The sequence below is a fragment of the Pectinophora gossypiella genome, chromosome 16 (assembly GCF_024362695.1).
Source record: "Pectinophora gossypiella chromosome 16, ilPecGoss1.1, whole genome shotgun sequence".
Taxonomy (NCBI): Eukaryota; Metazoa; Arthropoda; class Insecta; order Lepidoptera; family Gelechiidae; genus Pectinophora; species Pectinophora gossypiella.
Window position 1 is genome coordinate 9433455 of NC_065419.1, and position 26598 is coordinate 9460052.

The window sequence follows — 26598 nt, forward strand, 5'->3', positions numbered from 1 at the left end:
TTGCTAACAACACAGTGTCATGTTATCAAATTAAGTTGTACTTATGATGAAATAAAGAACATTTAAAAACAAAACAAAACAAACTTAAAATTAAAGGATACTGATACTTTAATAATACTAATGGGGTACGAAAATCTCATAATGATAAAGCCATAATATGCGAGTCAGTCAGTTAAGCCAGCAGGTGTATGGGGTATGGAACTTGGACAACTGGATTATCTTTTGGGTATACCTAACAAACAAATTCAATGCCCCATTTCATTGACGAGGGACTCCCACAGTAAAGAACCCGGACGTGGGCTGTTGTGAACAAATTAAATAAAGGACAAAATACAGTCAAAGCTAACCCAACAAGCCACATTTTCTCTATGGTCAAAGGCTGGTATTATTGAATTTTAGTCATGATATTGTTACATTATTATCTGCGGTGAAATTCACTCAAAGTAGCTGGATTACATTTGGTCAATTGTGTTGCTTTGACGTGGTTAGCCGTAGCAAACCAATAATTACGTTTCAATTCAATCTGCCTGCCAATTATACGCGGTCACCTCTAGGTAATTCTATCGAGCTATCTGTTACAGGTCTATGGCAGTAAAATCTATGTTTTCGTTAATATAGTTTTCAGGTATATCTAACAGTCCATGTATATTATTTCTTATAAAACCAGGAATCAAAAGTCGATGAAAATATCATTTCATTAGAGTTAATCTATGTATGTACCTGTTATCAAAATTAAATATGTAAAGGAACAAATTATCCACATCACGTTTGGAATGATTCATTATATGCGATTTGGGTCGAACATGATCGCCCCGATAACCCACAAGATTATGTAAATATTGGTTCCGAACTTTGTTCAATACCCCGGCTACAGCCGCAATTAAAATTCCAACAGAATTGTTAATACATACATACATAAACTCACGCCCGTTATCCCTAATGGGGTGGGCAGAGCCACAAGTAATCAAAGACAATTTGCAGCCACTGTTGATACGATGAATTGAGAATTGTTAATGCCGTTCAATATGTGCGGATTTTATTGAGAGCTTTGTGTAATGTTGATGTTAATGTTTTGATGTTCGATGTCTATTAAAACTTGTAACGCTACATGGTAAACGACATTTGGAAAGTCACGTTGCGTATTTACATCACATGATTGTATACACGAAAACGATCACTTTTTTTTTACTTATTGTAGATTTGCCGCAGATGGCATTAACTACTTGGCTGGACAAATGGGGAGCGCTGAAGGCTCTCACCTGGTACAACGTTTCAGACAACAGGCCTGATGGTGCCCAGTTGAAAACGATCACGAAATTGAAACGCCTCGTGTAAATCCAACAGCTCCACAGCCTTACTTTTCATCGTACGTCATTCATCAATGAACGCTATGAATATTCGCCGCTGCCCACGCCAGAATGTCCACATTCTGTTTATTCAAACGGGTACGTGCGACATCAAAGGGGCATACTCCAAGTATGCATGACATTTACCACACCACGTTGCGGAGACGTGAAATATCTCCCAAAACGCATGGAAATGTTTGCAAAGCAGACGGTTTCTTTGTTTACAAGTTAATGTAGTGGGATAAGTAGGTTCCTGGAGTTTGATAGTCTACGGATATAGAGATACAGAAGCTTCTCCGATCAGCAATCGTCATAATGGGTGTTACAATACCGCAATCCAATTCTCTACGTACGTAAATGATCAAACAACTAACTGCCATAAGCGAACACTAACACATTCGATTTGGAAACTATAAGCAAAAAGTAACAATAGTCAGAAACATGGAAGCAATGCGAACGTGACATTTTCCTTCGTTTGAAAAGTACAATTCTGCTTTCGTATTTGGTAACATTTCTATTGTGCAACATAAAAGAGCCGATAAAAAAATACAAAAAACGAAAGCACCGGCACAGCGATATCTGAATGTGAATTTAAGCAGAAAAAGTTTGCTTAAAGCTTTCATTCAATACAAAGTTAAAGCGCGTCTTACCAATAAACGTTGTTCTATTGGCTAGAGTCATCAATCATCAATAAAGAAAGATGGAAAAGCAGTTGCCACAAGAAAAAAAAAAGTTTTCCGATGAAAAAGTCCCAAATTGCTTTCTAACATAAAAAGAGCGCAAAAGCGAGTGTAGCTAAATTACATAATAGGTAGGATCGATTTAAAATTGGGCTCCTGTAGATTCGGTATTATACACACTACCATTTCAAAGTAAATAATATTTTGATACCTTGCATTTATAGAACGTTACACGACGAACCTTACATAGTAAGGTTGGGGAGAAAACACTACCACGCTTTCAGTGTAATGCTTTCTTTTACTACATTCACTAAATATATATGTAAAAACAAATTATCTGAACTGGAAATGTACGCCATTTACGTAAAATCAAATTGAGCAATTGAAAAAGTAGACTCATTAGTTCATTACACAAGTGTATTTTCCTATAAAAAATGTGAACGCAACGCATACGTGTTATCGATGCCGATTATATTGCTGTTACTGTGTGCACGACGATACTCAATGAATCGATAAATGAATCACACACGCACACACTCAAGCCTCGTGGGCACCTACTACGTCATCAATTCAAGTCCTGCTGTCGATTTAATACTCTTTTTTATAAAGCGACGACTGACAGGTGGAAAAGTTCGATACTACGGAAACAAACATCCGATAGTCATCCGTTCATAAACTTCGGCATTATTTTTAGCTTCGATGTCAGCCAATCAATTTATTTTCAGACAAATTACGACAGATTTCAAGGATGATAACGTTTCTAAAACTTATTGGACCAAGAATTTTCTATAATAAATCAAAATATGAAGTACTTACTACCTACGGAGTTTTCTTCAATATCAAAGCAAAATTAACTGCAGACGAATATCAGAAAACCAATCGTGAAAATCAATTCTATTGTGTGAAACAGCCATATAAAGGGCATAATGAACATGTAAAGGCGGTTTTTAATGAATGTTGGAAAGGTCATTCGGGAGCAAATGAGTATTAGATTAATGGACCAGGAGCCATTGAGTGCATGTGTACTAGGGTGTGTGGTGGTCGTTTATCAAACAAATGCGGACAAACCGGCGACAGCACACACGGACGGCGAGGCTGAAAATACACGACACACTTTCAACGGTAAATGCAGTCACAATCACTGGGACGCATGATAACCCCTCGATGTCGTATTTTTCAATATTTTATATTATTATTATGACACAAATGTGCCGCAGCTTGAGACACGTCTATTACTAGGCAACTGATGTCATAGAAAAAAACAGCAAAATTATTTAATAAAATAAATAACACAGTACCATGACCGCAATACAACTGATATGTTAAGAAGAATTCAGTGAAAAAACCATGCTTAGGGAAGGAAAACTATTATAAACTAACCTTGACTAACAAAATCCAACGCCGTGGCTGTAACTAGGGTACATCGTCCTATTTAAGAGCAGTTTTTATGCTAAATCAGGTCGTAAAAACATAGCTTATCGAAACACAAGCAAGTGTAACGAACTCTACAATCAAATCAAATTCCAGACGAAATTGACATTATATGAACTGGCCTGCAAAATTAATCATCACGAATGTCGCTTGGTGACAACCTTGACATAAGGCATCACATACTTCATGCGATAACGTTTGGTAGTCAGGTGTCAAATGTTGAGTAATGAATACTTGAAACTTGTTCAGATAAAATTCTCATTAAGATAACAGGTGAAGACCTCCCGCTTGGAAATGACATAAAAAGCGTCCGTCGTACGTCCCACTTTTGCGCACAGGCCTCTCCTCTATCCACCTGAGGGGATATGGAGCATATTCTACCACGCTGCTCCAGTGCGGGTTGGTGGAGGTATTTGAACACAAGCCGGGACCAACGACTTAACGTGTCTTCCGAACACAGAATGATCATACTTTATCGGTCAATCAGGTGATTCAGCCTGCAATGTCCGTACCAAACAAAGGAGAGTCTCACAAAATGGGAATCGAACCTGGATCTTCAGATCATATTTTTTCAAACCCTTACTTACTTCGAAAGAAATGTTATGGACCTAAAGTATGTGACAAGACCTTAGTAGTTAATATGAACATAAAGCCATTTATGTTACACGTGTCTACCATTTTCGTGACTAATTAGAATATGTGTGATCTAAAAACGATGAAATAGCTAAACTGAATAAACCGCAAAATAGGTTTTCCAGTCTGCTTGCCGTATTTGGTTTATTAATTGTTTACACACAATTATCAAAGAGGTCACTGATAAAATGGCGTTCCCGTGGCTTTTGTATTTAGTGGACAAAAGTCCAACTTCTACAAACAAAAAAAAATTGTAGAAGTTGGACTTTTGTTTTCCTGACCATGATGCGCCAAAGAATAAAAATAACACCTGGAAACACTTTAACATACCCAAAAGTCTATATAGCAAAGAGTAGGCAAACTGAAGGAATGTGAACTATCCATATTTGAATGGGCCATGATGCACGATATAGACACTGAATACCCACGATTTGTTCCCTTTGTGATTCTAATACCATTTATTATTCCACAGCTAGAAGTTTTCATTGTTTCAATTATAATTTAGAAGCTCATTAGCATTAGGAAATGAAACAAGTATTTGCAGAAAGACTAAAACAATCGAGGTATCAAAAGGGATTTAATAGTCTCCTGGTTATCCTTCTCATTCAAATATTTTACTTGAAATTATACCATTGCCTCGTTAGCTATAAAAGCATTTGGAATGGCCAAAGGAAATACAGAAAAACTGGATTTAATCGAGATTTTTATAAAATTTTATCGTTATTGCAAACCGCCATTTAACTATATTTTTTATGGTAATAAGAGAATTTTATATAAATAAACATTTCAATTCCCTCCTAAAAGAATTTCAAAGACATAGCTTCTTTGAAAGAAGGCATATGTAAATTTTACCTTCTTTGAGTCGACGGCTTGTCTTAAATTGTGTGAGTGTCAGTGTGGGTCATTTTCACAAGATTGACCAGGTTGCGCCGGACAGATAGTCACAAGCATTGATATGCACAAAATGTAGTACCATGTCGCAGTTATGTACTTGTTAATTATATTGTTGTTATTTCGATTAAAGTCATTAAGTTAATGGGACGTGGTACTAAGGTGCTCAACGTACAAATCGCGCAAATAAATACTCACAAGTTCAAAGATGAGCTCTTTCTCATCCAACTGTCGGAGCTCGTGTCTGGATCGTCGTTGCGGCCGCGAAGGCGTCGCATGCGGCGGCTGATCTCCAAGGAATGTTGGTGTCCCGTCCACTGTCGTCACCAGCGGCTTCAGCAGGCCACCACGCTCAAATTCGTGAGCTGAGATCTTCCTGTCAAGGGAATCGGGGGTTAGACTCTGATAATGTTGAAGATGATAATGTGTTTTGTTATTGTATGTTGTTGTTGTATTGCAGTGTATAGTAGAAACTACATAAATATTTTTTTTATATTATACAGAGAAAAGTGCAAAGAATTTAGAACGTGGTGTAACAGACAAACTCAACAGCCAACAAACAAACACGGCTAACAGATTAAATTTTATCAACTTTTGCCACATTATCACTAACTATTAGGCGAGATGGCAGTCAAATACTGACTCATCAGGCGAGCCTTACCAATTTTAAAAATTCAGAGACAGTATGGCATTATAAACAGATGACAAATCTTTAAAGAAATACGACAACATAACGAAGAATGTAAGTAACCTCAGATATTACCATGAAAATCCGCTTTAGCTAATATACATTCCTAACAGACACTGATGGAGCTATATCAAAGCTTAAGTCAGAGAGATTTAAGGTCATACTCGTATTCACAACCCTAGTAAACCTCAAAGCAATTTGCTAGCTTGCCGGTTTCCTACTACCGAGTAAAGCTCTGCTTCCCTTGAAGTGCCCCTTTGTGAATACGTTTCTTGAACTTGCATAGGTATGAATAAACAAACAATAAATAAAATGAAAATCTGTTGGGATTGTTCTGGTAACGATTCAAAATTAAAGTTAACAGCTTTTAAAACTAATATAAACAAAGCGATAAAATCTGCTCATTTTACGTGACCTTGAATTAGGATTCTGTTTACATTTTAAATATATTACCTGTTTATAAATTGTAACTGTAGTAATACATATATAAACAATTCATTCACAAAATATTCAAATTTTTTTAAATTCTTATAATTGGGTTCATCGTATCCAGGAAAAATAATTGGCAAAAAGAAATGCTTAAAGTGAACAGGTACGTAAGCAAACGAGTTTGAGGAAGCGTACCTAACGAACACATCTTCATTAATAATGGTAATACGGAGGTGAAACTTTTTCAGTGTTCAAGGAGTTTTCCTCTTCTAATCGAGACGAAATAAGGTGTTGACTGAATTAAGGCAAGGTCAAATTACCTTGCAAGAATTCGACAAACTTTCCAACAAAAAGTAATAGGAGACAAAGATAATTTTGCTAAAGGTCATCTGGCTGTAACAGATTAGCATTCTACTTACATTGACATCACAGTCGAGACCCTTAGATAATAGAAATACATTACGCGGTCACTATTACTTAGTAAGTTTCCCACGAAGTGACCCAAAGGGGCTTTAACGTAGAGCCTTCATTGTGCCAAAGGATGTAGACTAAACAATGAAGAGGACGCTACAAGAGTATCAATTAGTATACTGGACATGCGCCAACGGGAATTATCTGGCAAGTTAGAGAAGTTAGTGATGACGTAAAAGGAACTCGCAATAGTACGAGGATCAAACAAAGTTTGTTCCACGAGGCGTAAATCAAGCCGAACGCATGGGGGAGCAATAAAGAATAACATCGGGATTACAATAGGAATCTGATTAAGGGAAACCTCATAAACGCAAACGTTTAGTGATTTTTGTAAGTAAACAACTTACCACCTTAGGTGCAAGATTTTGTGTGTGTTTTAATAATGGATTATTTAAGTAAGTATCTTGAATACGTACAAGTATATTCTACTGCTAAGAGGCCTCTTTTAATGAACCAGAGGGGGTATATGTCTTCGGGAGCTTGTAAAGCCGTTTGTTTGTTAAACTGCTCTATATGAAATTCTAGAGTTCATTGCACGGAAAAAATAAGGGGAATAATATTTTGCTTCTCGAATTTTCTGATAGCCGCTTCAATATTGGCAGCATTGAGATTGTTCCCGACCGCTCAATATAAAACATTATTCAGCACCACAGCCTCATGCTATCCACTTACAGAGGCTAAAACAATGTCCAATTTTCTCGTATAGCACGTTATTGACAGGATTAAATTAGATACTGTTATCTACAGTCAATGTGCTATGTGCAACGTTATTAAAATTAAAAGGCTCACATAGTGGCTTGTTACCTAGCCTTCATAAGTTGAGCATCTCAAAGGTCAGATCAGATCATGCTTTTACAATTCTGCTTCACTATTATTATTTTGCACACTCATATTTCATATAATATTTTCTTTTGTTATATATATTTTTTTATAAAAGCATGACAATCATTATCCTTTGTCAGATATATCTACAATAGGCTTTATTATGACTTTATAAAACTTTACTTCGGCACTTTTGAGAACAAACTGCAAACTTAACAAGATAATGAAGGAAAGCAGCTTAAAGTTAAGTTCGCCCGATTTTTTAAGCAAAGTCACTTCAAGATTTAGCAAGGTGACGTCGTTGCGAGTTTGTTCAATAAATCTTTGAAAAGTCGCATCAGCGTACACAAACTTTTGGGTGTCAAAACCTTTTTATGCCCTCGTAAAAAAGAGATATCTTCTTGGGACTTTAAAATTTTAAACGCATCACTTCGATTAAACAAACATAATGGGCCAATTTCGAAGTATTTGTAACCCATAAATTAATTTATCTTCCGACAACATCCTACAAAGTACGTGACCTTTAAGTAAATATTTCGTACATTTGTATTCATGTGAGGTAGGAACGACAACTATTCGTGGAGGGTTTTCGTGTCGTAGAACCTTTCGAATAGGGTAACCATCTAAAAAACAAACTAGGTACATTCGATTTCATTTTCTGTCGATAACTTAGAAACTATCGAAAGGATTTCCTTACGAGGAAAAAGTTGGTTTTGCAGAGTCAGAAAACAGTATCTGTGTTATGTGCAAACCAAATTTTATGAGAAATTCCATAATAATATGAGGCGATAGACGTAAACCTTTTCATCCTAGCTTAAGACAAAGTATGGAGGCCTTACGTAGAACAAGAGACCAAAAAGATTGATGGAAGTACAAACGTAGACCCACGTTGTTGGGATAACTCCAATTTATCGGCGTCTGAGCATTGTAGGAACATAATTTATATGGATTTGCATACATTTTGAGTTAGCTAAGTACTTGGTAAAGACTAAGCGGAGGATTTAAGATTATAAGATGACTGGATTTAATTAAGTTTTAATGGGAATTATTTATAAGACAACATGTAAATTACCTGCACAAGTTTTGGTAAGTTACCTAGCAGCAATATTCGAGTCTTGTCTATACTGCAGTAGCTATAAATTGAAATTTGAAGAATCTCCGATAAAAGTTGTATAGAAAGTCACTATAACGCATTTTTCGTCTACAGAAACCGCCGAACCAGTAAAGTTGTTTGTGCAAACTCAAAAATTATCCGGTATATTCCGTCGTCATAAAGTATCCCAAAAATTTAATATCGATCGCCATCGACTCGCGAAGAAGAAGATAAAGTATCTCTTTTTTATGATAGGAAAATCGATTCACGTCTCTTAGTCTATCAGAGTGGAGCGGGCTGTTCGAGTGAGAAGAGAGAACTATGACTACCCTTATCTAACGAGAGAAGTAAGCACCACTTGATTATATTTGTATATATGCCTCTGCCATTAATATTACATTTTAGTATTCCAGATTACGTATTCGAGTATTGAGAAAATAAGCAATTATCACGTGTAATCTCGACAGCGCCATCTATATTATTTTTGGGGAAAGTAGCCTGGAAACTCCCTCATTAATGAATGCCTGCCAACGCCGACCGCAGATGGATTGACGCTGGGTGGTACCAGATCGCGTAATACCTGCAACCCGAAGGTTTGTTATGGTCATAGAATAAGGAGTGTAGAACGGCAACTGCCCGCTACACATCACCAGCTGAGCTAAGTTTATCTCAGCCCCCTCGGTCCTACTTATTTACTTGAGTATTCATCGTATGGGCACACGTCACACAGATGCGCATCTGTGTACGATAACGCCAATGTGTAGTGTCTGTGTAAAACATGGTGTTTTGTATGAATAGTCCGGGGTGTGGTATGGTATGTAATATTGAACAGTTAATGGTGCTAATTCCTGTAAACACCATCTAATTTTTTTAAAGTTATAACCGTCATTTTCTTATCCACCGAAAAGGAAAGGGACGGGTAATCGACAAGCATAAAATTTATGGAACACACGTCAATTTTAAGCAAAAATCTAAAACAAAAAAACTGTCTAAAAATTTTACATTGGCCAATAACCCGACAGAATTGACAGCACGCGTCAAACGGTTGGCATACCAGCGAGATACCTTTTTGATTCGCCCGGGTTATTCATTCATTTACTCATTCTTCGTAAAATTAATAGCTGTGAATCATCCGTCCCTTTCCTTTTCGGCGGATAAGAAAATGACAGGTATAACTTAAAGTAAAATTAGGAGGTGTCTGCAGGAATCGAGGCCAATGTCATCCTACCTGACTGGTGTAGTCGCACCGGAGCCCGAGCCGGCGCGCGAGGGGGACGCGAGTTCTGCGCTCGGCGGCGTGGCGTGTGACACCAGCCACGCGTCCACCACTTGCCGTGTTGCTTTCCTGATAACAAACATACATTAAATTAGTAACATAACATAAGCTCTCGGTAATCAAAGGTACACCCATCGCAAGATGAACTAAGTACCCACACCTCACCGTTAGACTAACGTCTTCTTCTATCGTGTGTGGGTTGTGAGGTGAATTACCAACTTCATCAAACCTGGTGTCAGGGTTATTATTCAGCCGCCAAAGGCTCATGTAACGACTACTTACTTACATCAGTAAGTAGTAACCGGCACCAACGGCTTAACATGCCTTCCGAAGCACGGATCATCTTACTTTTTGGACAATCAGGTGATCAGCCTGTCATGTCCTAACCAAACTAGGGATCACAAAGTGATTTTTGTGATATGTCCCCACCGGGATTCGAACCCGGGACCTAGCAGTCGAGCCAACTGTGTTAGTGAAAACTGGACTTAAGATACGTTAATAACTCATTGGTGCAAGTCCGGTCCAAGGGTTCGATCAAACGCTCCCCGTTTGGGTGTACAACATGTCCACAGTGACAGATTGAGTGTTAAATTAGTTTAAATGCATTTAAACATAATTGGGGTAGGCGGGCTATGAAATAAATGTGATTTTTACTGACTGGTAAGACTACTGGGAATAGGGGAAATTTTTGAAAGGGCCTCTACGTAATTTCTAGAACCTCACTCAATTTAGTAAACCCCAAGCCCTCGACATTGATAACCGTCATCCTTTACAAATAAACTACTGAAAAGAATCCTAAATAAAGTTCACCGACCCCGCGAAATGTCTCCCAGAATAGATAGTAACTCACAGATCCACAGCTTATTTCCACCTGTCTAAACGCAAGCGATGCTTTTAATGTTGCTTTCGCAAATTTTCCTCAACCTTTTAACAAAAGATAATTAAATTAAGCTCCCCCTGTCTCTAAGGGGACGGGGATAAGGGCCTTGTTTTAGAATGACAGAGTTCTATTTATAGAAAATCATTGGCGTAGGTAGGTATGTTGTATATCTGTTTGTAAACGAAGATTCGAGTTTGATTTCCACAAATATCCCATTAAAAACGAAGAGTACGATTTAAATTACTTAAGTAAGTAGATTATTTATTCTTATTCTATAATAATAGTACCTTCCATCAATAAAATTGGGTATATTTTAAAACAATCTGTAAACATAATTACTAAAGCGACTGTCACATGCGCACTCGATGGGAAAACCAGCTCACAGGTTACCCCGATTGACAAGAAAATATATTTTCTACGCATTTCCACACGATATTTTCCTTCGCCGCTAAGCAGATGACAATTTATGATTAATAGATGAACACGAAGACAAACTCGGATTCAGTGGTATCTAGTAAGTAGGTAGGCCACCGCTATTACGGCTTTTTACACATTTGCCAGCATAAAAACTGTATTCTAACTTTATGCAAAGGATTAGTTGCCAAAACAAGACAAAAAAGTACAAAATGCCAACTAGTCGGCTTTTGTGAGGATTGCGTTCTGTATCATTCTCTCATTCACAGTTTCAAAAACATTTGCATGCGAATTTTTCGGATATTCCGATTTTATTATTCGGAGCATTTTTTGGTCGGACCATCGTGACTGGAATGATATGCTGAATGATATTTGCTAGGCTATACTTTTATTTCAAGGAAAGTTATTAGGTTAGACGCTGCTAATTACCATCAGAAACACAATTCAAATGATGTTGAATATTTGACTTCTTAGACTTGCCTGGGACGAGGATATGTAGATGTAGCCACGCAAATAATAATAAGCCTGACAGACACCACAAGAATGATATTGATTTGTCAATAAAATTACAAATAAGTTCATTAACATTTGTTAGGAGCATTCGTCTTAAACGATTTACGACAATGGAGACACAGGAGAATTGCAGTGATACCCAGGACTTATGCCGACATCGGCCGGTAAAAACCAGATATACCCAGATAAAATCTAGTTTCCCTCTGGCTTATGAATGACAAGTTATGATATGCGAAGATTTCCTCATTGTTTTATTCCGCTATACGTCTGAGTGGCATGACAGAATGTCAGGTATATTTACTTAATTATAATCGTAGCTATTACCAATGTTTAGTTAAATGTGGCACATGCAATTATATGTAGATGCAACTATATACTAAAAGTTAGTGATTATTTACAAGATATGAATGCATGGGATTAACTGTCTGAGAAATGATATTAGGCAGCTAAATTACTCAATTGTATAACAATATTTTAAGTTTTTTTTAAAAAAGTACGTCTATGGCCCTGTGCCGAGGTTTTTCTTGCAGTAATTTTTACTTATTATTTATTCGTAAGTTTTAGGCGGATGAGACGATCGTTATGTAAAAATTGACAATTGAAAGTGTAACTATATTACCAACTGAATAAAGATATTTTTGAATTTGAATATAGTTTATTGTAGGTTAGTGTTTATTCGCTTGTGGTTGTCTACCAATGTCCAAAATTAACTACAAAAACTATTCATTATTTGATAAAAAGATACGGCCTCAGCCGATATTCCAAAAATATTCTAGATCTATTTTGGGCACTAAATTCAGACTTTGGCGTCTGTTGCCAAAGTTAGATATCAACCTAATTTCGACATCCAGCAACACTCCCAACGGAGATTTAAAATACAAGAGCTAGCCGCATATCAGATGTGACAAGTTAATTTAAGATCATCCAAGTACCTTCTATATTTTCCATAAAGAAAAAAATAATTTTACGCAATTTAAAGTTGCACAAGGAAACAAAATAACATGTTACGCGAGAATCTACTTGTTCCACAGTAAATTACACAGTGTAATTATGTAAATCACATAAATTTTCCATAAGGATAACATGACTTTACACACCATTTTGCTGCCATATCATCGTGCGTGCAATTACTGCTAGAAGGATTCAAAAGTCGGAAACCATTTATTCGTTGCTACGCAACAATTATCATGGATTAACATCCATGATTAAAAAAAAAAAATATTTCTTTAACAGAGATGGTACATAATAATATTTGCAGTTGTGACCTCCTAGTAAGTGTGAAACACCTGTGTCAGAAGGTCACGCTCCTCCATATCCATAAGTACTTGTTGGTACCAAAAGCCTGAAGTATACCTACATCGTATTATAAGTAAACAATAAAGAAAAAATATGAAAACAAATGTGTGTGTGTGTGTGTGTGTGTGTATGTGTGTTTGTGTGTGTATGTATGTGTCAAGGACAATAATTAGGTTCTCTACACTAATACTAATTAGGGATAAGTGTTATACCAAGTATTCGAAAAGCTTTTCTATTTCCTTATAATCTAATAATTTGAGCCATGCAGTAATCTTTTTTTCTACATTCGAATGGATTAACGTCCATGATAATTGATAACCTTGTGGATGCTCATTTTGTTTATTCTTATTTGACAACATAAGCTCACGACTATATCCCAACAAAATTGGGAAGTCCATAGCATGATGAACCACACCTCATCGAATTTTCTGTTAGACCAACGTGATAGATGGTTAGCAGTATCATCATGATGGTATCTATAATGATCGAGCCAACTGTGTTACATCGATCCGGAACGGAGCTAGTGTGTTTCTGTCATGCAAATTTTAATCCTTCGTGACGAGATAGACCGTTATTGTCTAAATTCAACATCTATAGTGATTCCCAACCATTTGTGATTGGCTAAAATTTCAATAAATTAACAGGAATTGTCATGTTCAGCGAATCACAACAGCTAATCAAAGCGGTTTTATTATTGTCACGCGAGGTGAAATCTATAGCAGAAGGCAGGCTTGATTCCCGAAGACCATGGGCTCTTGGGGCTGGGAATAATGCAAAAAATATTAAGCTAATTTTACCCAATTGTAATTTTAATCAACAAACAAATTTTTGCTCGTCAACTAACCCCAACTTTTTCTCATTTCATCAAACTTTCCCTAATTAACAGCTGTGTCCTAAATTAACTAAACTTTAACGTTAACTTTTATTTTTCTTTCTAAATATAAAGTTGTAACAACAACAGGACTCCTACCAAATTATAAAACTTAAAAATGGATGAGTGGATTAGCTGTTCTCCGCAAAATTAGCTGTTATACACAATTTAAAATTGTAAGTTTATTTCTTGTTTAAACATGAAGTCGGGATTACACGTACGGGTGAAAGCACTCATCGCTCCCCATTTGTCCGGCCAAGTAGTTAATGGTAGGTACGTACGGCAAATCTACAATAAAATAAATCACGTCAAAAACAGATTTTAGCGCTTTAGATGCAAGATGCTCTAGTAAAGACTCGACACGGGGAACAATATTTTCAAATCGAGATAGAAATAGGTACATTACTCTCCTCCTATGGCAGTCGGGTAAAAACGAGCTTTATTATATACCAACATGTTGGAGTATTTATGATCCATAGATTTACTCTAAAGCTGCGCATCCACTAGAGTGGATCGAAGCGTACAAGCCTTCGGCGGCATTTACGAATCGCCATGACAAAGTCCGGTGCAGATTTACCGATCTAGTGAACGTAGTTCTATAGGAATAAATACAAAGCAAGAACGATCGAGAGAATGTTCATTTATTTATTTATTTATTTTATTTATTTAGAAAAAATATACATTGTAACATAACAGAAAAATCCACAGCTGTTACAAAGTTTCTCTTAAAATTACTTAACATACATGACACACAAAATAAAATTAAAACAAAAATTATTCCCGAATGGAGCTTACAGGCATCATGCGTTCAAAAGTCTTCTCACATTCTTTCATCAAACATGCTATCGAACTAACAAACAAATCACAATGTGGCGCTGATTCAAGCACGGAGGTGAGCAGCGAGACAGCGCGCGGCACGGGGGATTGCGAGTGCGCCACCGTGTGCGCGGGCGCGGGCGGCGCGGCCAGCAGCGCGCGCTTCCGTGGCCGCAGGACCGGGCCTGGGCGATTTATATCTGGCACATTCAGACGTAATACACGCTCGATTAGAGGAGGGCTGTCTATCCTACCCTTAAGGATATTTATAATAAATTTGGCTAGCGCCATGTACCTACGCAGTTGCAGTGAGTTAAACCCCAGTTGCCCTTGCAGAAATAATGTAGGGTACATAAACGGGTAGTACCCGTATTGTCTTTTGTAGAGATGTCGTAGGAACTGCTTCTGAACCTGCTCCACAATTAGGGCATATTTATTTTCGTGAGGGTTCCACACCAACGCATTATTTTCAAGTACACTACGGACCAGTGACACGTAGAGCATGCGAATTGCTTGAAATGACAAGTGAGTAGCATTGCGTATAACAAATCCAAGCCGGCGGTAAGCCGACTCTGCAACCAACTCAGCGTGAGCATGGAACGTAAGCCTGTTATCAAACAGAATGCCAAGGTCACGCACCTGCTCCACTCGCGCCACTGGTACGCCACCTATATGGTAACTAAAAACCTGCGGGAGGGGTGACCGTGTAAAAGTAATCATCTCACATTTAGCCGGGTTAAAGTATAGTCTATTACCCAAACTCCATTCATATACTCGTTGCAGATCATTTTGCAAGGCTGTGGCGTCTTCAGTTGTGTTTATGGCTTTTACCAACTTCACGTCGTCTGCAAATAGCAACATTAATGATTCCCTTATAACCCCTGGAAGATCATTTATGAGCAACACAAATAGCAAGGGCCCTAGATTTGATCCCTGACTTATTCCAGAACGCGTTCGATAAGGAATTGAGACAAATGAACCGTATTTGACAAACTGTTCTCTTTCTGACAAGTAACTTGCAAACAGTTTTAACAGTCTTGGTGAGAAACCCATAAGTCCTAATTTTATTAACAGGATATCATTATCTACCCTATCAAACGCCTTCTGAAAATCCAAGTATATGACGTCAACTTGATTGCCCTTTTCCAACTCAGTGGATACAAAGTCAACCAACAACACAAGATTCGTGGATACGGAGCGTTTTGGGAAAAATCCATGCTGTGCTTCAGTAATATATGGAATGCATTGTGGTAATAAGCGAGAATATAAAGTACTCTCGAAGGCCTTGGCTAGAGCACTTAAAATAGCTATTGGCCGGTAGTTCTCTACCGCCGTCTTAGGCCCCGATTTAGGAATAGGCGTGACCCGAGACTTCTTCCAAAGCTTAGGATACACACCAGACTCGAGTATCAAATTAAATATAAACGTAATGGGTGTCAGCAATAAATGCACACACCCCTTAATAACAAAAGCTGGTATTCCATCGGGTCCGGGTGAAGTTCCAGCCTTAAGCTTTCCAACAGAGGCAAGTACGTCAGCTTCCGAAAAGCAGCTTATATTTATGTGGCGTGAATGGGAGTTGGTACCAGCACTAGCACTTTCCCAATCCAAAACGGGTTCCTCGTTTAGAAAGACCGAACTAAACTGCTCTGCAAAGGCCGCTGCGGTTTCCACACCTCTATATTCGGTTTCACCTCGTGTAACCTTTACTTCAGTGCCACCTTTACTCCGCAAACTGCTAACAAATGACCAGAACTGCTTTGGCTCTGACAATATTCGGGTTGAAATATTGTATACATAAGTATTATAGGCTGCTATTATATCATCTTTAATTGTACACCGTAGCCGAGAAAAGCAATCGTAGAATGACGTGTTTCCAGTACTTTTCCACATACGATGGTAATAAACCTTTAATTCTATATTATGGATAATATTTTCCGTATAATAGACGGGATATATCCTACACGGACTCTTTTTACGTCTCTTTTTCGGAATGAATTGGTCAAATAAACTATAGAGAGTAGTATTGAGGAAGTTCAGTGCCTCGTCTGTATCTCTGATTTCATAAAGATGATTCCAATCGATGCTCGAAAGTGAGATGTATAGCTGGTAAAAATCTCCCTTTGTAAAGTTCCAGTCTAACCGACTATCAATATTAGCAGGATCTGTTTTTATATTTTCATTCTTAAACGAGTATTTAAAGTTTGCTATTAATGGAGGATGTTGTAAATCAACTTTAGAAATTATTTCATGTATTCCGGCCTCTCGCACAGCTACCGCGCCTGTCAGCTCCGTGCTAGTCAACACCACATCCAAAAACCTATCATTGTTATTTGACACATTATTAAACTGATGAAAATTACAAATCTTAACAAAACAATGAAAATATTTATTAACGTTATTACTAGCACTATACAAGTTAAGGTCCCCCAACACAATTACTTTTTCACTGGGAATATTCGCACAAACTTGTTCCACACTGTCGAACCACTCAAAGTAGAGTTCATCTTTAGTTTTAGGTGGCAGATAAACTATGCATATGTAAATATAATGTTCATTCATGACTAACCTGGCCCACAGGTCTTCACAGTGCGCCGTCTCGTAGCATAACAGACGTTCCAAAGATATAGGTGAACGAAATGCTAGTAGCACTCCTCCTCCACCGCGAGCCACTCGATCTTTTCTCAGCAATGACCATTCTCCAGAGCCACACACTTCAAGGTCATGGATGCTCTCGTCCAGATTTGTTTCCGTGATGGCAACTAAATTAATATCGTCCATCAATGCTAGGTTAGTTCTAAATACTGAAAGCTTAGACTTCAGCCAACGAACATTCTGATAGTAGACTTCCAATTGATACACCTTATTTGAACTCCTGATAACCTTCTTATTGCTTCCCTTTACGAAAGGGCTGTGACCAAGGTTTTACACATATACCTTGTGGCCAATTTTCGGGTATCATAGCTGCGTCAAAAGAATCATACGATAACCCTAGTTTAAAAGATGCATAATTGCCTCTAGCTTTTAAAGTTTCTACGGATACTACATTATTAGATCCACATACCGTATTTAAATGGTAACGAATTTGCTCCTCTTTCGTGCCAGCCTTCACGTAATAAAGATGTAAGTAACGAGTACGTGCAGATGCCTCCAACTGAGCCGAGCTCGATGTAGCACTACCTCGAATAATACGAGGGCGTTTCCGCTCAACCTTAGTCCATGGTTCATCGCTATTTTCGTGGGCCACGGAGAATTCAACCGTCGGAATGGTGTCCCGTTGCTCATGGCTATTGCTTGATGTAGCATCACGTGCCATGGTGGAGTTGTCTTTATCCATTGCTGACTGGAGCTGTGACGTGTCCATTGTGTTGTAAGTGGAGCTCGTACTTGGTATAGTGGCTTGTACTACCACGGCTTTATATGATTTGGGTTGCTTCGTATCAGTCTTTAAGACTGAATTTGCAGGCTGAGACATAGGTGGAACGTTACTCGGCGTGCGTTTACCATCATTTTCCAATGTCTTTGAATACAGCTTGTCGTTTTCCAACGTCTTCAGTCTTACCTCCAAACTAGCTATCTTATTAGTCAATTCAACAAAAGTATTTTTCATTACCGCTTCAAGACTTTGTGCTATTTTTTGGGTAACCGAATCAGTCAGCTTTGCAAATTCCTCTCGTATCACTTCCCGAAGTGCGAGTGAGTGAATCGAGTCATCCAGGTACGAATTTTCAACAGGGGAGTTTATAATCTTTGACTGCGTTCCTCGCGTAGTTGTTATATTTTGCGTAGAAAATTGTACATCAGTTTGGGTCGGGCTAGCATCTCGAGTTCTCACTGGAGTGTTGGTGTTATCCATTTTAGGTTGTTTGCATATACAAATGGGGCACTTCCATCGCTGTCTGTGTTCTTCATTGAAAGTGTTGTAGTAACGCTTTTCGGAGACATTAGCACATTCTAAGCAATAAGCCTGCCCACATTGGCTACAAACTATTGGTTTTCTCAAATTAATTTCGTTAGTACAGCCAGCACAATTCATATTGTCTTTTGCAATATTTAGTTAGCAAAATAAAAAAAATAAATAGAATTATCCAATCACCAAAAAATCAGCATAGGCGCGGAACCAACAACGCTTGCAAAATATTAGTTAAGCTTAGTAATAATCGTGACGTCAGACGCCTAAGCGCCGAAGCAGACCGGTTATTTCGTCGCCTTGTTGCGTGACTCGTTAGCGTCGCGGTAGCGCGCTCGCCTCCCGCGCAGCGGATCTCGGTTCAAATCCAGCAAAAACACTCAAAAATATGTTGATCTCTTTCTAAGACCGCCCAGTGGGCGGAAACTATAGGTAAGGATCCTGTATGAGTAAAAAGGAATTAATCTTCACATAATTCCACCAATCACAAATTTTGAAATCAAATTTCACTAATAAATTCTTAACAAGAATCACAACACGACCACTCTCCACAAAGGCGGAACGAACACGGTGTTCATATTTCACCACAAACACATTTCAGCTGCCAGTATTTGTTATTCTTAACATCACGGCAAAAAGAAACAAACAAATGACCTCGTATAAAAGCTCTTTATTTTATATTGCGCTTGCAATTAAAATGAAGAGCGGAGGAACGGTCGGTCCACTACACCATAATTTATGACAATAGTTATTCGTCATCCTCTCAGGTCATCTCCTTAGCGTTATCCCGTTTTTCTCAGCTCCGAATCAGCTTACCGTATCTAACCTATGCTATTTGGCAGCTCCGCTTTAAAGCGACTGCTTGTCTGACCTTCCAACCAGAGAAGAAAAAACCAGCCCAAAATAGGTTAGGTCAAATACTTCCAAAACACATTTTTTCGGGAATGTGCGTTTCTTATGTTTTTCTTCACCGCCGCGCGCGTGACAACCATTTATGATTTAAACATGAATTTGAAAATCATTAGTTTAGGTACGCGCTGCTGGTATTCACACAGTGAGAGGAAAGTGTTCTTTCAACGGGGCTACCACGGCTCTATTTGTCTTCCTGAACACAGGGTGTAATAGCCAAGAGGAGAATCAGCTTACAAAAAAAATACCGGTCATTAGAATTCAGTAGATACGATTGGTTCACTTCTTTCTTCTTATCGTGTGGGTTGTGAGGTGGAATACCAACCTCATCAACCCTGGTGTCAGTATTATTACTGAGCCGCCAAAGGCCCCTGACATGGCTCATGTAACGACTATTTACATCAGTAAGTAGTAACCGGAACCAACGGCTTAACGTGCCGAAGCACGGATCATATTAATTACGTACAATCAGGTGATCAGTCTGTAATGTCCTAACCAAAGCAGGGATCACAAAGTGATTTTTGTGATATGTCCCCACCGGGATTCGAACCCGGGGCCTCCGGGTCGTGAGCAAAACGCTCAACCACTGGGCCCCGAAGGCCGTTATATTGGTTCACTAACAAGTCTGTGTAGGTAGTTATGTTAGTACACTGATTGTACATAACACACTGCCAATGAACTGCAAGAAGTTTGATCAACTTGAAAATTCTCCTCTCGTCCCAGAACAAAAGTGGAGCAAAGATTACAAAGAGTTGGCAACACTGGAGTTAGACGAAACTGGCGAATCAACTTGTTAAAGTTTGGACCTAACGAGCGAGCTGCTAACTCAATACTGTAGTTTCTAGAGGAGTTTCGATTCCACTGGGTATAGTTTAGTAGAGACAACCCAAAATAAATAGCACAACATTTAGTAGTTACTCGGTACGTTCATTTTTCTACAAGTATTGAGGTATTAGGTACTACATACTACAAGTATTAGGTATAAAGTTCTTTAAAAAACTGATATCGTATACCTGAATCGATAAGTGGAAATCGGTTGTGTAATAACTGGTAATCTTAGAACTGTAGTAATAATTTTGTCCTTTGGTAAATAGACGCGAACAGACAGACAACATTTTTAAAAAGTACTTGTAGAGATGTGAGGAGTACCCAAATAAATTTTACATCTATAAAATTGTATTTCTTACTAGGCAAGGCGGTGAACGCGGTAATATCAACTCTATTATTATGTCAATAATCTAATTACCATCAAGTTTAGGTAAATACCGAATTTCCTACCTATACTTATAAGTTACATCAAAAATTAAAAATTTATTAGAAAAGCGCGCGCGACGCAACGCAAAGGTAAGTCGCGCTTTTCTATAAACAAATTCTTACCAAACAGACATACATAACCAACCCACGACCACTTGAACTAATCAGTCATTATTAAAGCCATTTAAATTTTCCATTAAGTAAATAAATACATGTAATGTATAATGTAACCTTATATGATGGGCTTGTTTATTTGCAAATGACTTAAGGTCATCTGTACCTACTAATGTGCTACGATGTGTGTGTATGTGTGAAAAGGATGACTAAGTTGGATATGGCAACAAACGTGCGTGCGCATATAAAAACCTCATATACTCGTACAGACACGCGCCTGTAAGTCGTATTGTGGTAGGCAGAGCCACAAGTCATTAGATGTTAATTTGCAGCGTGCCAATTCACACAGTGACAGGTGACCGCTACAACTTCAGCACTGCCAAAACCACTGCATACTACAATCTCACCCAATCCAAACCACTGCATAGTAAAGTCGTTCTTATCGCGTGCTTTGAGAGCGAGACAGTCCGCGCACGCTCCCTTACTTTTTACAGGCTTACGGCCATATAGATAGACTAAAGTAAGACCCTACAGGGCTAACAAACGTAACGTAATAAAATTATCTATCTTTCAATATTTTTTTGTCTTTTTAAGTTTGTTTTTTCCCCAACATGCGTGCCACGTGATTTCGTCAGTATTTTGACAGAACAACATGACTTATTTGGATTCACATATTAGCACCAATCGGCAAAATGACATAATTATAAATCGTCAGAATAAAAAAAAAAATACCGTGACAACATTTTATCTCGTTGCGCATGTTAGCCCTACAGGGCAAAGTACCTATAACGGCCTCTGTGGTCCAGTAGTTGAGCGTTAGGCTCACGATCCGAAGGTTTGAATCCCGGTGAGTAAATATCACAAAAATTACTTTGCGATCCCTAGTTTGGTTAGGACATTGGCTGATCACCTGATTGTCCGAAAGTAACATGATCCGTGCTTCGGAAGGCACGTTAAGCCGTTGGTCCCGGTTACTACTTACTGGTGTAAGTAGTTACACGAGTCATGTCAGGGGCCTTTGGCGGCTCAATAGTAACCCTGACACCAAGGTTGATGAGGTTGGTAATCCACCTCACAACCCACACGAGAGAAGAAGAAGGGTGTAGTGAGGTAAATCTCTCGGTACCGATACGAATAGGTGCGGGGCGGAGTCTCCGTTTTATACCTAGTATTAATTTATTTAATAGTTTATTTTCCACAGGGACAAGTTGATTACACACAAAACAGACAAACATATCAATTTTATTCTACGCCTTTAGATAGTTATTAATTTCGTACGTATATTTTCGTACTTTCACAATGAGTTTTGAAAGTAGATGGCTTTGCAAAAGGTTACATGCCCGTAAGCATATAGTGTGTTAACTAAAGTACTCGTACAGTCATGAGCAATATAATGTACCCACTTAAGGACTCTGTCGCACTAACATATTTGACATTTAGTGAGACGTACAGTTCAATTTGTCAAAAAAGTTAATGTGACATGGTACCAAAGTGTATACATATTAATGCTCGTGACCGTACGCGCGAAAATCCTAAAGCTATAGTTAGATGCATCTGTCGTCAATCTACGTCTATCCATTTAGCTACAAGTTCACAACGTGACCTACCCTACATTATATAAACTTAGACCTTCCTGTCAGGGACTTACATCAGCTTTTATCGTGTTCTGGCCACTGCCATATTATTCAGATATATTTGATAAGGTCAAAATCCAGATCTAAATATAGATGCTTAATACGTTATTCGTTACGAAATGAGCGTATTTAATCAGATTATTTCAGATATTAGCGAAGTCTGACTTTCTAATTTTAACTCTTAATAATAATTCTGATGATTATATATCCCAACAGTAATATTTTCAAAGTTGAAGATCAAACTAATTACCAATATGATTATTTTTACTTCCATTTTGAAGGTGGTAGTTTGAATAACGAACGAAACTTGCATGATTGAACAAACTGATAAACGCAAACCACATTTTAAACTCTCCAAAGTCAGTAAAAGTTTGAATTAAATTCTAGCAGAAATTGCATGACGAAAATATCAATAGTTCAAAAAGTATTATATTTCAAACGCTAGTAGGAGATTATTTAGAAGACAATTTTATTCGTCGAGGCTTTAATTAATAGGACGAAGACGAAAACTTCGCTCTTAATGACTTCAATTTCCTTTAAAACAGGCTTTCTTCTTACAAATTTCCCCTTCAAAAACATATTTTTTGACCTTGTTTACTTGGCTTCTATTGTGCTAGAGTATTGTGTTGCTATACATTTCAATTAAGCTGTACAATATCGTTTACATTGCAGCAATAGAGATGACTTGCTTGTATAAATATTTAACGTAACGCCTACGTTTTGTACTAAATTAATGAAGTGAAGATGTTCTCCACGGTTAGGTAACATGTTAGATTTACTCAGGTGCACACTTCGGATACTCCATGTAAAAATCTCATTCATACCGTGTGCTGTATAACGCGTAAGAGCAAGCGAGAGAGACAGTCCACACGCTCCCCCTTACGACAGTCCACACGCTCCCCCTTACCCCTTAGCGGTTTATGGCAATTTAGGACTAAAGGAACGATCCCCTTGGTCCAGTGGTTAAACGTTGGGCTCATTCGAGGTTCGATTCGAGATTCCCGGTGGGGACATATCACAAAAATAACTTTGTGGTCCCTAGTTTGGCGTGACAAAAGGCGTAGTTGGCAAAAATCCGTTTGAAAATTATACCGATGTTACCTTCTGTCGATCTCATCATATCCCTAGCGATTATCTCGTTTATTCAGAGGTCAAGTTTTTTACAGAACCGACTGTCAATTTGACCTTCCAATCCCAAGGGAAAACCTTCCCAAAAATAGGGTTGGTAACATGTTTCTGAAAATAATTTTGTCGGGCGTATGGGTTACTAGCCCAGACCTAGGAAAATCCTATTGGAGGAAGGATATTTTTATTGTGTTGCTGGAAAGAAACCAACTTCCAAAACGCGTACATAACATAAACAGCCTATTGCGACCCACTGCTGAACACAAGCCTCCCCTCAATCAACCAGAGGGGGTAAGGCATACTGCTCTACGCGTTGATGCGCATTGATGGAGGTGTTTTACGGATAACAGCCAGAACAACGACTTAACGTGCCCTCCAAAATACGAAATAATCTTACTTTTTCGGAAAATTTGATGATTCAAATCTGAAACACCACGGACCTGCAGATCGTGAGCCCAGCGACAAAACGCACGTGTGAACCTGTCTAAATGAATAAACTTCCCTAGGGTCATTATGCTCACCCGTCAATTTGCCGTAGGATTACACCAAGTAAGCATCTGTTACCATGTCGAAACATGTTACGTTAATGATTGGGTAAGCCTTTAATCTGGAAGCTTCCCCGTAGCACCTCGTAGGAAGACAGATTAAACCTGTCAACGGGCAGATAGCTACAAATTCAAAGGAGAAATGTTCCATTTCATTTCCCTAATTGCATTTTGATTAATCTTGTGTATATAGTTTGTATTTATGCTTTGTCTTCAGCAAGAAACTGGAACGGTTATGTAAGCATTGTTAATTTTATAATCTGCATTTAAAATATATATTTATCTGTCTAGTATAATGCATTGTCTTGCATTTTCGCTTTATATGACTCCAAGAATAACATAAATAGCATATTTTACGTCACTACTCTAACACTAAACTGCTATCATAACAGCAAAATCATTATTTTACACCATAATGTCATTTTTTAAGAGAGATAAACTAAGATCATGGTCTGTCATTGCGATTAAATGGACTCTTGAACAATTAGACAAAATAAGCATGCCTATACAAAAATTATACACGCGTTTCTTTGCTTCGGCAGCAAAGAAGCCAGATAATACTACTTAAGATAACTTCAAATGTTTGATACGAAGAGGATTGTACTGCAATTAGACAAGGAGACACTACTGATAGCAATTGATATCAAGAAAGTATATATAGTTTAACTACAGCGGGGCAAAAGGAACCGATATTTCAGAGAAACTCTGAAAGTCTTGGAAACTGCCAACGAGACGTGCACGAAAAGTGGCAGAAATAAATACTTGAGGCGAGCCAGCTTCCCGCGATCCAGTAGCTTTTTGAAGATTTCCCCACTTTTCCGGACGATTCTCCAAACCGTAAGCATTTTAAGCGGAAAAATCTTTAAGTCTGCTGTCTTGAATTTTATACTTATAGCAACTTGTGTTAAAATAAAACATTTGTTCTGCAATGTATTGTAGCTATTGTAGTATTTAAATTTCGAATGGGTTTCCAAATTAAAAATGTGGGACAGAAGTGAAGTAAATGAGTGTAGTTTATCATTTACTCAGCCTGCATCCTCCCACTGCTGGATATGGGCCCCCTCTCTTTCACGCCATCCTTTCCGGTCCTATGCAAGTCTGATCCACTGTTTTCCGGCAAACCTTACAACGTCATCCGATCATCGGACTGGTGGAACACCACCAACTATAATCATCATCATCATCACCAGCCGGCTTAACGTGCCTTCCGAAGCACGGAGGAGCTCGAGATAAACTTTTTTTGTGGTCACCGGCCTTTGCGAAAGTTGCTTAACTTCAACAATCGCAGACCAAGCGCGTTTACCGCTGCGCCACCGAGCTCCTCATAATACCACGTACAAACTATAATATCACGTAGTAAATAAGTAAGAAAACTCACCTCAAGAAGTAGTCGTGCACGAAGTCCTGGTTCTCATCCAGCCAGGCCTCAGTACGCGCGCACTCCGCATCATAGCAGGTGGGTGCGGGCATGACCCCGCCCGCCCCACCCGCCGGCTCCTCGATGCTCCGCAACTGTAGGCCTGCGACAATACAGAACAAGTTCAGTATGCTTCTCCTACCATTATCATAGAATAAAGAATAAATACTACGTATAGAACGGCAACTCTCTGCTCCCCACCAGTCGCTGAGCTAGGTTTACCTCGAAATGGTTGGAACCACTTAATCGCGTTCTAAACTTCCACTTGAGTACAGTTATTAGGTGCATTACTAGCCTGAATGGCAGTTAGTATATGACCACAGATGCGTTCGGATTATAATTATATTTATACAGAAATTATTAATTTATTTAATGAAATAAAAATGGTAGAAAAGAGAGGAAGGTGAAAATCAAACGGATGTTGAGTTACATGGATCAAATTAAAGAGTAGGCGAATGTCGTGTCTTATAAAGAAGTCAAAGAATTGAGCTTTGATAGGCAAGAATGGCTAATATACACCGACAAGAGCGTGGCTCTAAATTAATAAGCGAATGTAAATGAATAAAATTAAGAACACAGAATTGGCAAAAGTGCTGGAACCACTAAATAAATCCATTAAAAATTCAGACAAAGAAAACCCTTATTTCTGGACGACAACTATTTTACAACAAACGAAATATCCACAATCCAAAGTATTCCAATAGCCTTTTCAAATACAAGACATCTACCAGACATTCATGAACTACCAGAAAGCTAGACAAACGATTGAATAGGACCAAAATTCATGTAAATCAAAGCCAAGACTGATTGAGATTGCAGTTGCCTAAGCCAACACTTCCAAACCACAGAATTTAGAATACGACAGTGTCTAGAAATGAAGTAACTTTAGATCTATTATTTGCCATTTCAAACGACTTGCATCTTTAATCATCATGTATCATTATTTCATCACTGGAACAGAATACTTTGTTTTATTTCACTACCATTTTTATAAAAGCTATAGCTACTTTTGGCCAGCCAGTTCAGCACAGGGACAAACTTTAGTAATCATCAAGTAACATTCAAAGTTTTGCATCGCTTCTTTAATCACTATGCTGACCAGACCATTTAATGTACAATCGTCGTTTATTCGAGGATAAA

At 38.3% G+C, this 26598-nt stretch overlaps 1 protein-coding gene across 10 annotated transcripts in view; it reads right to left on the bottom strand.

Moving 5' to 3' along the window:
* The window catches only part of LOC126374064 (dual 3',5'-cyclic-AMP and -GMP phosphodiesterase 11), a 277630-nt gene that overhangs the window by 58696 nt on the left and 192336 nt on the right, over positions 1–26598 (bottom strand). For all 10 annotated transcript variants that reach the window (XM_050020522.1, XM_050020521.1, XM_050020524.1 and 7 more), the window contains 3 exons: positions 25420–25561; positions 9713–9829; positions 5180–5357 (listed from right to left, as the gene is read on the bottom strand). In XM_050020522.1, the coding sequence (XP_049876479.1) occupies positions 5180–5357; positions 9713–9829; positions 25420–25511 (387 nt within the window). In that variant the 5' untranslated portion in view covers positions 25512–25561. The remainder of the gene's footprint in view (positions 1–5179; positions 5358–9712; positions 9830–25419; positions 25562–26598) is intronic.